This window comes from Aquarana catesbeiana, linkage group LG07, assembly GCF_042186555.1.
Source record: "Aquarana catesbeiana isolate 2022-GZ linkage group LG07, ASM4218655v1, whole genome shotgun sequence".
NCBI classification, from domain to species: Eukaryota; Metazoa; Chordata; class Amphibia; order Anura; family Ranidae; genus Aquarana; species Aquarana catesbeiana.
Window position 1 is genome coordinate 2,430,054 of NC_133330.1, and position 16,590 is coordinate 2,446,643.

At 50.4% G+C, this 16,590-nt stretch overlaps 1 protein-coding gene across 3 annotated transcripts in view; it reads left to right on the forward strand.

Annotated features, from left to right (window-relative positions):
* Nucleotides 1-2,858: 2,858 nt before the first annotated feature.
* Nucleotides 2,859-16,590, forward strand: part of LOC141102610 (inositol 1,4,5-trisphosphate-gated calcium channel ITPR1) — a gene marked incomplete at its 5' end in the record, with an annotated part of 103,394 nt that continues 89,662 nt past the window's right edge. For 2 of the 3 annotated variants that reach the window (XM_073591513.1, XM_073591514.1), the window contains 5 exon segments: nucleotides 2,859-2,979; nucleotides 3,646-3,830; nucleotides 6,629-6,777; nucleotides 8,071-8,182; nucleotides 15,518-15,550. In XM_073591513.1, the coding sequence (XP_073447614.1) occupies nucleotides 2,859-2,979; nucleotides 3,646-3,830; nucleotides 6,629-6,777; nucleotides 8,071-8,182; nucleotides 15,518-15,550 (600 nt within the window). 3 annotated transcript variants of the gene reach the window in all.

Genomic DNA, 16,590 nt, shown 5'->3' on the forward strand with positions numbered 1-16,590 from the left:
ACATTGTGTACTGGGGGGGAGGAAGGTACATTGTGTACTGGGGGGAGGAAGGTACATTGTGTACTGGGGGAGGGGGGGGGTGGGGGGGGAGGAAGGTACATTGTGTACTGGGGGGGAGGGGGGAGGAAGGTACATTGTGTACTGGGGGGGGGTACATTGTGTACTGGGGGGGGAGGTACATTGTGTACTGGGGGAGGAAGGTACATTGTGTACTGGGGGAGGTACATTGTGTACTGGGGGGGGGGAAGGTACATTGTGTACTGGGGGGGGGGGGGGAGGTACATTGTGTACTGGGGGGAGGTACATTGTGTCCTGGGGGGGGGGGAGGAAGGTACATTGTGTACTGGGGGAGGAAGGTACATTGTGTACTGGGGGGAGGTACATTGTGTACTGGGGGGGGGGGGGGGGGAAGGTACATTGTGTACTGGGGGGAGGTACATTGTGTACTGGGGGGGAGGAAGGTACATTGTGTACTGGGGGGAGGTACATTGTGTACTGGGGGGGGGGAAGGTACATTGTGTACTGGGGGGGGGGGGGGAGGTACATTGTGTACTGGGGGGAGGTACATTGTGTACTGGGGGGGGGGGGGGTGAGGTACATTGTGTACTGGGGGGAGGTACATTGTGTACTGGGGGGAGGGGGGAGGAAGGTACATTGTGTACTGGGGGGAGGAAGGTACATTGTGTACTGGGGAGAGGGGGGAGGAAGGTACATTGTGTACTGGGGGGGGGGGGGAAGGTACATTGTGTACTGGGGGGGGGGAAGGTACATTGTGTACTGGGGGGGAGGAAGGTACATTGTGTACTGGGGGGGGGAAGGTACATTGTGTACTGGGGGGGAGGAAGGTACATTGTGTACTGGGGGGGAGGAAGGTACATTGTGTACTGGGGGAGGGGGGGGGGAGGAGGAAGGTACATTGTGTACTGGGGGGGAGGGGGGAGGAAGGTACATTGTGTACTGGGGGGGGGTACATTGTGTACTGGGGGGGGAGGTACATTGTGTACTGGGGGAGGAAGGTACATTGTGTACTGGGGGGAGGTACATTGTGTACTGGGGGGGGGGGAAGGTACATTGTGTACTGGGGGGGGGGGGGGGGAGGTACATTGTGTACTGGGGGGAGGTACATTGTGTACTGGGGGGGGGGGGAGGAAGGTACATTGTGTACTGGGGGGAGGTACATTGTGTACTGGGGGGGGGGAAGGTACATTGTGTACTGGGGGGGGGAAGGTACATTGTGTACTGGGGGGAGGGAAGGTACATTGTGTACTGGGGGAGGGAAGGTACATTGTGTACTGGGGGGGGGAGGTACATTGTGTACTGGGGAGAGGGGGGAGGAAGGTACATTGTGTACTGGGGGGAGGTACATTGTGTACTGGGGGGGGGGGAGGTACATTGTGTACTGGGGGGGGGGGAAGGTACATTGTGTACTGGGGGGAGGTACATTGTGTACTGGGGGGGGGAAAGGTACATTGTGTACTGGGGGGGGGAGGTACATTGTGTACTGGGGGGGAGGTACATTGTGTACTGGGGGGGGGGAAGGTACATTGTGTACTGGGGGGGGGAAGGTACATTGTGTACTGGGGGGAGGAAGGTACATTGTGTACTGGGGGGAGGAAGGTACATTGTGTACTGGGGGGGGGGAAGGTACATTGTGTACTGGGGGGGAAGGTACATTGTGTACTGGGGGGGGGGGGGGGAGGTACATTGTGTACTGGGGGAGGTACATTGTGTACTGGGGGGGGGGGGGGTGAGGTACATTGTGTACTGGGGGGAGGTACATTGTGTACTGGGGGGGAGGGGGGAGGAAGGTACATTGTGTACTGGGGGGAGGAAGGTACATTGTGTACTGGGGAGAGGGGGGAGGAAGGTACATTGTGTACTGGGGGGAGGTACATTGTGTACTGGGGGGGGGAAGGTACATTGTGTACTGGGGGGGGGGAGGTACATTGTGTACTGGGGGGGGGGGGGGAGGTACATTGTGTACTGGGGGGGGGGGAGGTACATTGTGTACTGGGGGGGAGGAAGGTACATTGTGTACGGGGGGGGGGGGGGGGGGGGAGGAAGGTACATTGTGTACTGGGGGGGGGGGGGGGAGGTACATTGTGTACTGGGGGGGGGGAGGAAGGTACATTGTGTACTGGGGGGAGGTACATTGTGTACGGGAGGGGGGAGGAAGGTACATTGTGTACCTGGGGGGGGGATACATTGTGTACAGGGGGGGATACATTGTGTACAGGGGGGGGGGGATACATTGTGTACAGAGGGGGGGGGGATACATTGTGTACAGAGGGGGGGGGATACATTGTGTACAGAGGGGGGATACATTGTGTACTGGGGGGGGGGGGGATACATTGTGTATTGGGGGGGGGAAATACATTGTGTACTGGAGGGGGGAAATACATTGTGTACGGGGGGGGGATACATTGTGTACTGGGGGGGGGATACATTGTGTACTGGGGGGGGGGGATACATTGTGTACTGGGGGGGGGGGGATACATTGTGTACTGAGGGGGAGGGATACATTGTGTACTGGGGGGGGGGGAATACATTGTGTACGGGGGGGGGATTGCATTGTGTACTGGGGGGGGGGGGGATACATTGTGTACTGGGGGGGGGAAATACATTGTGTACGGGGGGGGGATACATTGTGTACTAGAGGGGCGAGGGGGGAAGGGGACGCATTGTGTACAGGGGGGGGGGGGGGGGGATGCATTGTGTACTGGGGGGGGGGGGGGGGATGCTGACCCTTTAGCAGACTTGATATAAATGTTATGAATTGATATAAACCGTCTTGTCCTGTCGGGTGAGGGAAGAGCCGACTTTCCCGTTTTCAGGAATCTTTCTCTTTGTATCCTCAGACCCGGCAGCCGGTGTTTGTTCAGCTCCTACAAGCCGTATTCCGGGTCTATCACTGCGGTTGGCTCCTTCCGTCACAGAAGGCCTCGGTGGAGAGTTGTATTCGAGTTTTGTCTGATGTGGGTGAGTGGATTGGGGGTCACCGGGGGGTTACTTAGTGCTACAAATGAGATTTGGGGTTGGGTGAAGTGTGAATTCCTCCCAAATGTAGCTCGTTCGTGGTTCGGCAAACCGCCACATTGGCCAGTTCACCCGTCCGCATCCCCTGCTGCCGAAACATAAACAGCCGGGGATCCCTGGTGACATGGACCAAGTATGATCAATGACATCACCTGGGGTCCCCACTGCTGTCTGCCACCATGCTGGGGATCTGTCATTTGTGGATCAAGGTGCAGCAAGGAGGTCTCATTGGGTGGTGGATTTTTGAGGCGATGGGTTCACATCGTAAGGCAGTGGATCGGTTTCGTGGATTTTGTTCTAAAAAGCCCAATTCCAGAAATGGACACCTACCTGAGCCTTTATTATATTGCTTATTGGCCTTTAAGAAATCCCCCAAAAATATTGCTGCACGCCATTGAAGTCTATAGAAGCCGCAGCCAAGTTTGGGGTTCACGGACTTCCTGTTGGTGTTTGCCGAACCTGGCCAGATGGGCTCACACATTACCATGGAGGGAGGAGATTGTCTGACAGATGTACCGGTGATCATTTACCAAACCCGTAATGCAGATAATTTACAGGAAACGCAGAGACTGTTTCTTCTATTTTCTCTTTTTTTATGTTGTTTTGCAGCGAAGAGCCGTGCCATAGCCATCCCTGTCGATCTAGACAGCCAGGTGAACAACTTGTTCCTGAAAAGCCATAATATCGTACAGAAGACAGCCATGAGTTGGCGCATGTCGGCTAGAAATGCTGCCCGGCGCGATTCTGTGCTGACAGCGTCCCGGGACTATCGCAATATTATCGAGAGACTGCAGGTAATGGGTGACTGAGCTCTGTACATATCAGACTTCGATCAGTTTACTTCCGTGAATGTTGTGGGAAATTGTCTTGGGAGGTCTTGTCTACTGATGTCCTCAAGGCCATTTCCATTCAGATGCATTTTCCTGCACATCACCACATTTGTATCTAGTTAGCAGGACTCAGAAAACGATTGTGAACAAACCCTAACAGTTTGTAGACGCCTGACCACCTACATGATGAAGCCAAATGTATGTGAACCCTCCAATGATGGAGTTCAGGTGTCTCCAGTGACGGGTCCCGGTAGTCCTCCATCATACAAAGACATTGGAGACAATTGTGTTCTTCCAACCTTGTGGTAACAGTTTGGTGAAGACCCTTTGTTACACCATGACTGTCATCCCCCCCCCCCCCCACCCCACATGTGTACAAAGCCAGCTTCATAAAGACATGGTGTGACCAGTTTGGTCGGGGTCCTGCACAGAGCCCCAACCTCAACTCTACTGAACACCTTTGGAATAATCTGAAACACCAACTGATAGTAAAGTGTTTTTTTTGTTTTTTTTCTTTGGCACCCAACGTGGGGCCCAACATAGCCAGATCTTTTCATCTAACGTCAGTACCTGACCTCAGCGATGGGACATATTTCCACAAACACCCTCCAAAATCTTGTGGAAAATCTTAAAAATGGCCAAAGGGGGGAGCTGGGCAACTCCATATCAATGGCCAATGGGAGAAGCTGGGCAACTCCATATTCATGGCCAATGGGGGGGGGGGAAGCTGGGCAACTTCGTCTTAATGGTCAATGGGAGGAACGCTGGGCAACTCAATCATGTAGGCCATGGGAGAAGCGGGGCGCCTCCATGTAGGCCATGGGAGAAGAGGGGCGCCTCCATGTAGGCCATGGGAGAAGCGGGGCGCCTCCATGTAGGCCGTGGGAGAAGCGGGGCGCCTCCATGTAGGCCGTGGGAGAAGCGGGGCGCCTCCATGTAGGCCGTGGGAGAAGCGGGGCGCCTCCATGTAGGCCATGGGAGAAGCGGGGCGCCTCCATGTAGGCCATGGGAGAAGCGGGGCGCCTCCATGTAGGCCATGGGAGAAGCGGGGCGCCTCCATGTAGGCCATGGGAGAAGCGGGGCGCCTCCATGTAGGCCATGGGAGAAGCGGGGCGCCTCCATGTAGGCCATGGGAGAAGCGGGGCGCCTCCATGTAGGCCATGGGAGAAGCGGGGCGCCTCCATGTAGGCCATGGGAGAAGCGGGGCGCCTCCATGTAGGCCATGGGAGAAGCGGGGCGCCTCCATGTAGGCCATGGGAGAAGCGGGGCGCCTCCATGTAGGCCATGGGAGAAGCGGGGCGCCTCCATGTAGGCCATGGGAGAAGCGGGGCGCCTCCATGTAGGCCATGGGAGAAGCGGGGCGCCTCCATGTAGGCCATGGGAGAAGCGGGGGCGCCTCCATGTAGGCCATGGGAGAAGCGGGGCGCCTCCATGTAGGCCATGGGAGAAGCGGGGGCGCCTCCATGTAGGCCATGGGAGAAGCGGGGCGCCTCCATGTAGGCCATGGGAGAAGCGGGGCGCCTCCATGTAGGCCATGGGAGAAGCGGGGCGCCTCCATGTAGGCCATGGGAGAAGCGGGGCGCCTCCATGTAGGCCATGGGAGAAGCGGGGCGCCTCCATGTAGGCCATGGGAGAAGCGGGGCGCCTCCATGTAGGCCATGGGAGAAGCGGGGCGCCTCCATGTAGGCCATGGGAGAAGCGGGGCGCCTCCAAAGCGTATATTGATTGGTTTGAGCAAAAGTTATAGCGTCTACAAAATAGGGGAAAGATTTAGGGACTTTATTTATTTTTTTATTGTTTTTAGTAGTAATGGCGGTGATCTGCGATTTTTAGCGGGATTGCGGTGGACAAATCTGACCCCAAGTGAGACTTTTTGGTGACCAGTGACACCCAATACAGTGATCAGTGCTATAAAAATGCTCTGTATAAATGGCACTGGCAGGGAAGGAGTTAAGTGTTCTCTAGGGGGGTGCTTTCTAATGGTCGGGGGGTGTACTGACTGGGGGTACAAAGAAATCGCTGTTCCTGATCACTAGGAACAGCTGCTCTCTCTCCTCCCCTGTCGGAATAGGGATCCTCCTTGTTTGCAAAGGCAGATCCCCGTTCTGGCTCTTTCCCGCCATCACGGGTGGCCAAGTCCGCCAGACCCACAGGCGTGCGCCCGCAAAAGCCAGTGCACCAACCGACTTACTGCAGTATAGCTGCGGCAGCTGGTTGGCAACGCCATATTAATGGCCGATGGGGGAAGTCGGGTAACTCCATTATAGTCTATGGTTTGGAATGGGGATGTCCGACAAGCTCAGAGGTGTGATGGTCCTATGAATACATGTTTATCCCTCTATTGTGTGTTTTAAAATAAAAGTTGGTCATTAACTTGTTGGCATTTCACGAACACTGAAATATTTTATATAGTTAATATATTGTTTTATATTTCTTGAACACATTTTCTTTCCGGACTTTGGGAAGTGTTTAATAGGTGAGAGGGGCGGAATGTAAAATGTTTCCGATTGTCTCGGAACCCTCGTTCCTCTGTAATCACCGGAATAAATGTAAAGACTTATTATAGTTACATTGTTACACTTTTTTTATATCAAATGTTTTTTGTTTGTTTTTTTGTAGAAAATCTTTAATAGTTCCTTCAAAAGAAAAGTTAATTCTTAATGGAATAAAGAATGTACTCTGACCCCAGCCTGTGGTCAGACATTGAGCTCTCACTACATCCGCAGTCCTCATTTTAGGATTCTGTATCTCCCTCTGCACAGGACATTGTGTCTTCATTAGAAGATCGGCTGCGTCCTCTGGTCCAAGCGGAACTTTCCGTCCTCGTGGACGTCTTGCACCGGCCGGAGCTCCTGTTTCCCGAACACACGGAGGCCCGGAAGAAATGCGAGAGCGGACAGTTTATCTGCAAGTGAGTGTCAGCTCTGTTGGCACACAAGGGATTGGTTTTCCTTGGCCAAGTCCAGCAGAATTTTATCTGAAATATAATCCCAAACTACAAAAATTCTGCTGCTTGTTGTAAAACAAAATACAAATTTCAGTGTCGCCAACAGTCACCTGTGTGCACACCGCAGGGGAAATGGAATCCAATCCCTCTCTCGGAAAACCCCCACAGACCCAGGAGGAATATGCTGGAGGGGGCAGCGCCCATGCTGTGGGGGGGGGCGAGCTCAGGCTCTTCAGAGGGGGAGTTAGTAGTAGTTGACTCGGGCGTTCTGTTTGGTGAGCGGGCTCCCCCCATACTTTTAGGGCTTCCTTTACCTTTCCTAAAGACATTGGGACCTTATAAGAGATGATTCTAGCCATACCTTGGACAGTATGGGTGCCCTGCCCCTCTCTAACATGAGCGCTGCCCCTCTCTAACATGGGCTCGCCCCCACTGCCCCCCTTTAGCATGTGCAACTCCACGCTCCCCCTCTCTAGCATGGGCGAGCCCCCCACTGCCCTCTCTAGCATGGGCGAGCCCCCCACTGCCCCCTCTAGCCTGGGCCTGCCCCCCTCTAGCATGGGCGCGCCGCCACTGCCCCCCTTCTAGCATAGGCGCCCCCCCCTCTGGCATGGGTGCCCTCTAGCATGGGCAGCCCCCCATTGCACCCCCTCTAGCATGGGCGTGCCGCCACTGCCCCCCTTCTAGCATAGGCGCCCCCCCCCTCTGGCATGGGTGCCCTCTAGCATGGGCAGCCCCCCACTGCACCCCCTCTAGCATGGGCAGCCCCTCACTGCACCCTCCAGTACCCTTTGTTCCGTACAGACACTGCATACAGGGGTAGGTAAGTACCCCTTACCCATTTCCCACATAGTTGAATGAAAAAATACAATAGTTACTAATCTCCCCCCCGATATAAATCCATGTCATTCGCAGGGACCAGAAATGTAACAACACCTCAGTTATGACAACCCCTCCCCCACCAATGTTAACCCAACCTATAGATCCTCAGCACTGCGGTGCACCGGGGACCCCGAGTGACGTAATTTCCCAGATTTGGTGACTCTCCCGGGATCCCCCCCCCCCCCGCTCTGCATTACAGCAGCCAGGAATTCAAGCGGGCGAATGGCTGAAATAGTTTGGGGGGTCGGAGAACAATTCTGACCTGAACCCCAATCACTCCCTTATTTAGGACCAGATATTGGCGTTATCCTGGAATCCTCAGCTCCGCCCCTCTCATTTCCCGCCATGGTCTGATTTCATGTTTTCTCATTCCAGGTTGATCAGACACACAAAGCAGCTCCTGGAGGAGAACGAGGAGAAGTTGTGTATTAAAGTCCTTCAGACGCTGAGAGAGATGATGGCCAAAGACCGCGGCTTCGGTGACAAGGTATCCGCCATTGACTGCGCACCAAACCGCGGGGGGCGCACCTAGTATTTTACATAAAAAGAACCGAAATTCCAGATCAACATCAGTGAACTGCTCTACAATGGGATTGCATACATCCTGTTCATTCTGGGTTTGACTCTTCCATTCAGTGCAGCAGAATTCTCCTAGAATTATATCCTATGTAACATCTGTCAGGGATGATCTGTGCTCTTTATTAATCCCTTCTATGATTCTGATACACTGGGGGAGATTTACTAAAACTGGAGAGAACAGAATCTGGTGCAGCTCTGCATAGGAGCCAATCAGCTTTCAGGTTTTATTATCAAAGCTTAAAGCGTAGCTCCACTTTTGTTAAAAAAAAACATCCCCCCGCTTTGATCTCTGTACATTACAAGGATTATGACAACCTTTGTTGCAGATTTCTACCTTTTTTTTGTTCTGAAGAAATCCCTGTGTGTTCCTCTGTGTCCTTGTGAGAAAGGGAATTTAATGGGAGTGGTTTCATAATTATCAATCAACTGTGGCACCTGCAGGGCTCTGAGAAAATCTGCCGGGCCTGCATCCTCTTGGACTTGTTCCTGTTGGGAGTATCTCACCAAAAATGAAATGTATGTTGCAGGGGATGCCTGAGATCTGACTTGTATCTTAGTGCAGACTTCTGGGAAAATCAGTGAGCCAATCACACAAGTAGGAAATGACATTTCTGGGGGACGTTCTGTATACATTCTGTGTACACAGCGCCTCCAGGTGGCCATATTGTATTTTTAGAAAATGACAGCGGCTGCAGATTGAAAAGGAGAGGTCATTTTTAATAACATTCAATCACAATTGTAAACGTTGTATTATTATTTTATTTTTTGCCCTTTTTTTTCCCCCCACAAAAGTGGAGTTACCCTTCAATTGAAGAAGCTGATTGGCTCCCATGCACCAGATTCTGCACTCTCCAGTAAATCTCCCCCAACCTATAGAAGGGATCTCTATGAAGGCGGCAAAGCTGGACGTTTTATTTTGGCTTCTAGGAGGCGGCAATTCTCAGTCGGCACCTAACTTGGCACTTGTAGATCCCCAGCCGCTAAAGAGACTGGAAGGGGTTAACTGGCGGCACTTCCGAAAGCTGCCACTAGATGGTAGTCTGTTACCGCAGTGCCAGACCTTCCTTCAGATTCCCCGATTGTTATGGATGGCGGTGACCCCTTCCGTGGTGGATGGCGGTGACCCCTTCCATGGTGAATGGCGGTGACCCCTTCCGTGGTGAATGGCGGTGACCCCCTTCCGTGGTGAATGGCGGTGACCCCCTTCCGTGGTGAATGGCGGTGACCCCCTTCCGTGGTGAATGGCGGTGACCCCCTTCCGTGGTGAATGGCGGTGACCCCCTTCCGTGGTGAATGGCGGTGACCCCCTTCCGTGGTGAATGGCGGTGACCCCCTTCCGTGGTGAATGGCGGTGACCCCCTTCCGTGGTGAATGGCGGTGACCCCTTCCATGGTGAATGGCGGTGACCCCCTTCCGTGGTGAATGGCGGTGACCCCCTTCCGTGGTGAATGGCGGTGACCCCCTTCCGTGGTGAATGGCGGTGACCCCTTCCGTGGTGAATGGCGGTGACCCCCTTCCGTGGTGAATGGCGGTGACCCCCTTCCGTGGTGAATGGCGGTGACCCCCTTCCGTGGTGAATGGCGGTGACCCCCTTCCGTGGTGAATGGCGGTGACCCCCTTCCGTGGTGAATGGCGGTGACCCCCTCCATGGTGAATGGCGGTGACCCCCTTCCGTGGTGAATGGCGGTGACCCCTTCCGTGGTGAATGGCGGTGACCCCCTTCCGTGGTGAATGGCGGTGACCCCCTTCCGTGGTGAATGGCGGTGACCCCCTTCCGTGGTGAATGGCGGTGACCCCTTTCCGTGGTGAATGGCGGTGACCCCCTTCCGTGGTGAATGGCGGTGACCCCTTTCCGTGGTGAATGGCGGTGACCCCTTTCCGTGGTGAATGGCGGTGACCCCCTTCCGTGGTGAATGGCGGTGACCCCTTCCGTGGTGAATGGCGGTGACCCCTTTCCGTGGTGAATGGCGGTGACCCCCTTCCGTGGTGAATGGCGGTGACCCCCTTCCATGGTGAATGGCGGTGACCCCCTTCTGTGGTGAATGGCGGTGACCCCCTTCCATGGTGAATGGCGCCGGAAACAGTTTTATGAGCCAAACTTTACATTTTAGGAAGTTTTGAAAGTGACCCTTAGAAAAAAAAAAATACAAATAAAATTATAGGGGAGTACATACACTATATTACCAAAAGTATTGGGACGCCTGCCTTTACACACACATGACCTTTAATGACATCCCAGTCTTAGTCCGGAGGGTTCAATATTGAGTTGGCTCCGCCCTTTGCAGCTATAACAGCTTCACCTCTTCTGGGAAGGCCGTCCACAAGGTTTAGGAGGGTGTCTATGGGAATGTTTGACCATTCTTCCAGAAGAGCATTTGTGAGGTCAGGCACTGATGTTGGATGAGAAGGCCTGGCTCGCAGTCTCCGCTCTAATTTATCCCAAAGGTGTTCTATAGGGTTGAGGTCAGGACTCTGTGCAGGCCAGTCAAGTTCCTCCACCCCAAACTCATCCATGTCTTTATGGACCTTGCTTTGTGTATTTGGTGGAGGGGGGGATTGTGGGGGGGGGGGATTATGGTGTGGGGGTTGTTTTTCAGGGGTTGGGTTTGGCCTTTTAGTTCCAGTGAAGGGAACTCTTAAGGCGTCAGCATACCAAGACATTTTGGACAATTTCATGATCCCAACTTTGTGGAAGGAGTTTGGGGGATGGTCCCTTCCTGTCCCAACATGACTGCACACCAGTGTACAAAGCAAGGTCCATAAAGACATGGATGAGCAAGTTTGAGGTGGAGGAACTTGACTGGCCTGCACAGAGTCCTGACCTCAACCCCATAGAACACCTTGGAATGAATTAGAGTGAAGACTTTGATTCAGGCCTTCTCCCCCAACATCAGTGCCTGACCTCACAAATGCTCTTCTGGAAGAATGGTCAAACATTCCCATAGACGCACTCCTAAACCTTGTGGACGGCCTTCCCAGAAGAGGTGAAGCTGTTATAGCTGCAAAGGGCGGAGCCAACTCAATATTGTACCCTACAGACTAAGACTGGGATGTCATTAAAGGTCATGTGTGTGTAAAGGCAGGGGGACCAATACTTTTGGTACTATAGTGGAGGTCCCTCTCTTCAGTGGAAACCTTCAGGGAAGTTGGGCTGATTTAGTGGTAATGAGCTCTTCTCAGGAGTTTCTCTGTGGATCATAAAGTAGAGGGATGAAGAAATACAGTGGAAAATAACGATCGTCTCCCCTGCAGATTGTGTAAGTTTTGCCCCCTTACATAGAAATGAAGGGTCTATAATTTTTATCATAGGTGTATTTTATATGATAGAGACAGAATATCAACCAAAAATCCAGAAAAATCACACAATACAAATGTTATAAATGGAGTAAAATAAGTATTTGATCCCCAACCAACCAATAATAATTCTCCCCCCACAGACTGGATACAGGAGGGGCTCATGTGGTATATATATGGAGTATATAGAGAGTGTATATAGTATATATGGAGTATATAGAGAGTGTATATAGTATATATGGAGTATATAGAGAGTGTATATAGTATATATGGAGTATATAGAGGGTGTATATAGTATATATGGAGTATATAGAGGGTGTATATAGTATATATGGAGTATATAGAGGGTGTATATAGTATATATGGAGTATATAGAGAGTGTATATAGTATATATGGAGTATATAGAGAGTGTATATAGTATATATGGGGGGTATATAGAGAGTGTATATAGTATATATGGGGTGTATATATGGAGTATATAGAGGGTGTATATAGTATATATGGAGTATATAGAGAGTGTATATAGTATATATGGAGTATATAGAGAGTGTATATAGTATATATGGAGTATATAGAGAGTGTATATAGTATATATGGAGTATATAGAGAGTGTATATAGTATATATGGAGTATATAGAGGGTGTATATAGTATATATGGAGTATATAGAGGGTGTATATAGTATATATGGAGTATATAGAGGGTGTATATAGTATATATGGAGTATATAGAGGGTGTATATAGTATATATGGAGTATATAGAGAGTGTATATAGTATATATGGAGTATATAGAGAGTGTATATAGTATATATGGAGTATATAGAGAGTGTATATAGTATATATGGGGGGTATATATGGAGTATATAGAGAGTGTATATAGTATATATGGAGTATATAGAGAGTGTATATAGTATATATGGGGGGTATATATAGAGTATATAGAGAGTGTATATAGTATATATGGAGTATATAGAGAGTGTATATAGTATATATGGGGGGTATATATAGATGGGGGGTATATATATATATATATAGTATATATGGGGGGTATATATGGAGTATATAGAGAGTGTATATAGTATATATGGAGTATATAGAGAGTGTATATAGTATATATGGGGGGTATATATGGAGTATACACAGACACTACAGTAGGTGCTCATGTGGTCCACAGATTAGTCCTGTCAATGTAAGAAGGTTCTCCTAACGACAACTCGTTATGTGTATAAAAGACACCTGTCCACAGAATCTCTTTCTTCCATCCAATCCTCACCATCATGGGGAAGACCAAAGATCTGTCAGAGGACGTCAGGGAGAAGATTGTAGACCTGCACAAGGCTGGAATGGGCTACAAGACCATCAGCAAGAAGCTTGGTGAGAAGGAGACAACTGTTGGAGTGATTATTCACAAATGGAAGAAATACTAAATAACCATCAATCGTTCTCAGTCTGGAGATCCATGGAAGGTTTCTCCTCATGGGGTGAGGATGGTCATGAGAAAAGTGAGGGATCCGCCCAGAACTACACGGGAGGAGCTTGTGAAGGATCTCAAGGCAGTTGGGACCTCAGTCACCAAACAAACCATTGGTAACACAATACACCACCATGGATTGAAATCCTGCAGCCCCCGCAAGGTCCTCCTCCTCAGGAAGACACATGTAGAGGAACGTCTGAAGTCTACCAATCAACATCTAAATGATTCAGAGAAGGAGAAAGTTCTGTGGTCAGATGAGACCAAAATTCAGATCTTTGGTATTAACTCGACTCGCCGTGTTTGGCGGAAGAAAAATGCTGACTATGACCCTAAGAACACCATCCCTACAGTCACACATCATCCCTACAGTCACACATCATCCCTACAGTCACACATCATCCCTACAGTCACACCATCCCTACAGTCACATCATCCCTACAGTCACACAGCATCCCTACAGTCACACATCATCCCTACAGTCACACCATCCCTACAGTCACATCCCATCCCTACAGTCACATCCCATCCCTACAGTCACACATCATCCCTACAGTCACACACCATCCCTACAGTCACACACCATCCCTACAGTCACACATCATCCCTACAGTCACACACGGAGGTGGAAACATGATGATTTGGGGTTGTTTCTCTGATAAAGGTTCAGGCCGACTTTGCCGCATTGAGGGTCCAATGGACGGGGCCATGTGTTGTAAGATCTTGGAGGAGAACCTTCTTCCCTCATCCAGAACACTGAAGATGGGTCATGGATGGGTCTTCCAGCATGACAATGACCCAAAACATATCGCCAAGGCAACAAAGGAGGGGCTCAAGAAGAAGCACATGAAGGTCATGGAGTGGCCTATCCAGTCTCCAGACCTTAATCCTATAGAAAATGTATGGAGGAGCTGAAACTTCGAGTTGCCAAGAAACCTCAAGAGAAGATCTGTAAAGAAGAGTGGACCAAAACCCCTCCTGAGATGTGAGCAAACCTGATCACCACCTACAAGAAACGTCTGACCTCTGTGATCACCAACAAGGGTTTCTCCACCAACTACTAAGGGGATCAAATACTTATTTTACTCCCTTTATAACATTTGTATCATTTCTGGATTTTTGGTTGATATTCTGTCTCTATCATATAAAATACACCTATGATAAAAATTATAGACCCTTCATTTCTATGTAAGGGGGCAAAACTTACACAATCTGCAGGAGAGACGATCATTATTTTCCTCCCACTGTACATCAAATAACGGCTCTTGCAATGATAAGACAAGTATATACTGTATACTCTTACAAGGTACACAATACTGGTACAAAGCAATCAGTCAGGTGGAGATGGTAGACGACCTCGGCCCTCCAGCTGTGGTGAGACTACAAGTCCCATGAGACATTGCAAGACCCCGACAATCACAGGCATGACTCCTAGAGGCAGAGGGATGATGGGATTTGTAGTTTCACCACAGCTGGAGGGCCGAGGTTGTCTACCCCTTACTGTTGGACCAATGTCCCCGCTGGCTTATGCAGTCTCCGCCTTTTTTTTTTTAGAGAATGAGCGGGGGGGGTGGTGGTGGGGGGAGGGGTTTGGTGGGGGGAGGGGTACTGTGATCTCTGTGAGAGGTGATGAATACTGACACATCAACGCCAGTTCTGTTTTTTTCCCTAGAACACCTGTATTGACAGCTCCATCTAGTGGACAAAATGTTAGTTTTGTGAAATTCTTTAATAAGAACGATGTATCATTTTGGCCACTAGATGGAGTTGTTGATACGGACATGAATCTCATAGAAGAAATGTGGGACATTTTGTTCAGCTTGCAGGGATGCTTCTGACATCGGTACAATGATTGTCTTCTCAATGGACCCCGCCGTAGTATGTATGGACTTAACGTGGGTAAAACGTATCTCATGGTATATCCACTTTAACTTTATACTTGTATTCCTAAATCTAGCTAAGCTGGCTCTAGTGAGTATAGGACCTGTCTGTCTGTTCCGGGACTGATAGTGTTGTGGATAAGAAAAGAACGGCGCTCTCTGCAGGGACAGCCCAATCCATACACCGGGTCCCCTCACAGGTGCCGAGGCTCGATGTGTCCCAACACACTCCAATGCAACAATAGTAAGAAGAGCCGGCAAGACTGCAATCCTTGAAGTGTCATTTATTGGTACATCAGAGTGACAACAATGCTGACGCATTTCATCAATAGTTTTAGTCGTAGCACGAAACACTATTGCCGAAACGCGTCAGCATTATTGTTTTATTGTCACTCTGATGTACCAATAAATGACACTTCAAGGATTAGTCTTACCGGCTCTTCTTACTATTACTGATAGTGTTGTGGTACCACAAGTCCCAGGAGACGCAGGTCTCGGATCACTGCAGAGGACACCATGTGATTGTTGTGGGTAGAGAGGTCACAGGTCAGGGGTTCAGTGTGGAGACCTAATTCAATGCTCTTTCCTCTCTTTCAGCTTGTAGCCATTGACGCTGTGGAAAATTCTGAGGTTGTGACCCGTCTGTCACCCCGACTCCATTTCCTTCCCTATTCTTCTCTGTAGGGTTGTGTGTCTTCACCCAGCAGGCCGTCCCTCACCCATCCCCCCACCCCCCCCCCCCCTCTCATGTTTGCTCCTCCACCCTGTGACCTTGTGACTTCTGTTCCTGGTTGTCTGTGAGGGTCACGTGGCTTTGTTTGGGCTTAAAGCACAACTCCGGATTCAGAACCACAAGATGGAGCAGCAGGGTGGTCATCTGTGGAAATGATTATTAGTATTGGTATGACCCATTCATTATTCTCTACACAATCTACTGGTTGTTGTAGGTTTAAGGTTTAGTGGGGTTCCCTGGGAATATTTGAGGGGGTCTTCCATGGTTGAAAGGCTCCTCTATCTGGTGATGGACGGACCTTCAGTCCTTATTGGTTTCTGCAGCCCAGTCCAAGTCCTTATAATGCTTCAATATGAGGATCTATGGGACCGGATGGATGGATCGGGGTCTGCAGATAAACTTACCAACGAGGTAACTGAACCTTGGAATATGGGGGGGAGGGGGGCTAGCAGGACTCCGTTGGCTTTTTGCCTGTTACAATATTGAAGATTTGGGTACATTAATGAGAAATCCTCAGACTGTTTTAGAGTGGGGGAGGGGGGAGGGGGGAGGCACAGGTGCACTTTTTATGGAGACCTGGTAAATTGGGGTCCTGCACTCCGGCTAACATGGGGGGGGCCCACACTCTTATAGGGATATTGGGGGGATGGGGTACCCTGATTTTAAAGCTCTACGTTTATTTGAAGAGGGGACTTTGATGGGGAAGACCTTCAGGCAGAAGCACGCCCCCCCCCCCCACCCCCCCCATGCAGAGACTAAGAACCTTTGGACAGTTCTTATCACACCCAATATTTGTGAAGCGGCTCAGACATCAGAGGACGACTCCATTTCCTAAGCTGATGACTTTATTGCTCCGCCATAAAATAGGAAATGACTGAAAACTGGAATTGTGCTCTGAGGTGATACGAGGACAGAAATGGGGGGTGGGGGGGGCTCC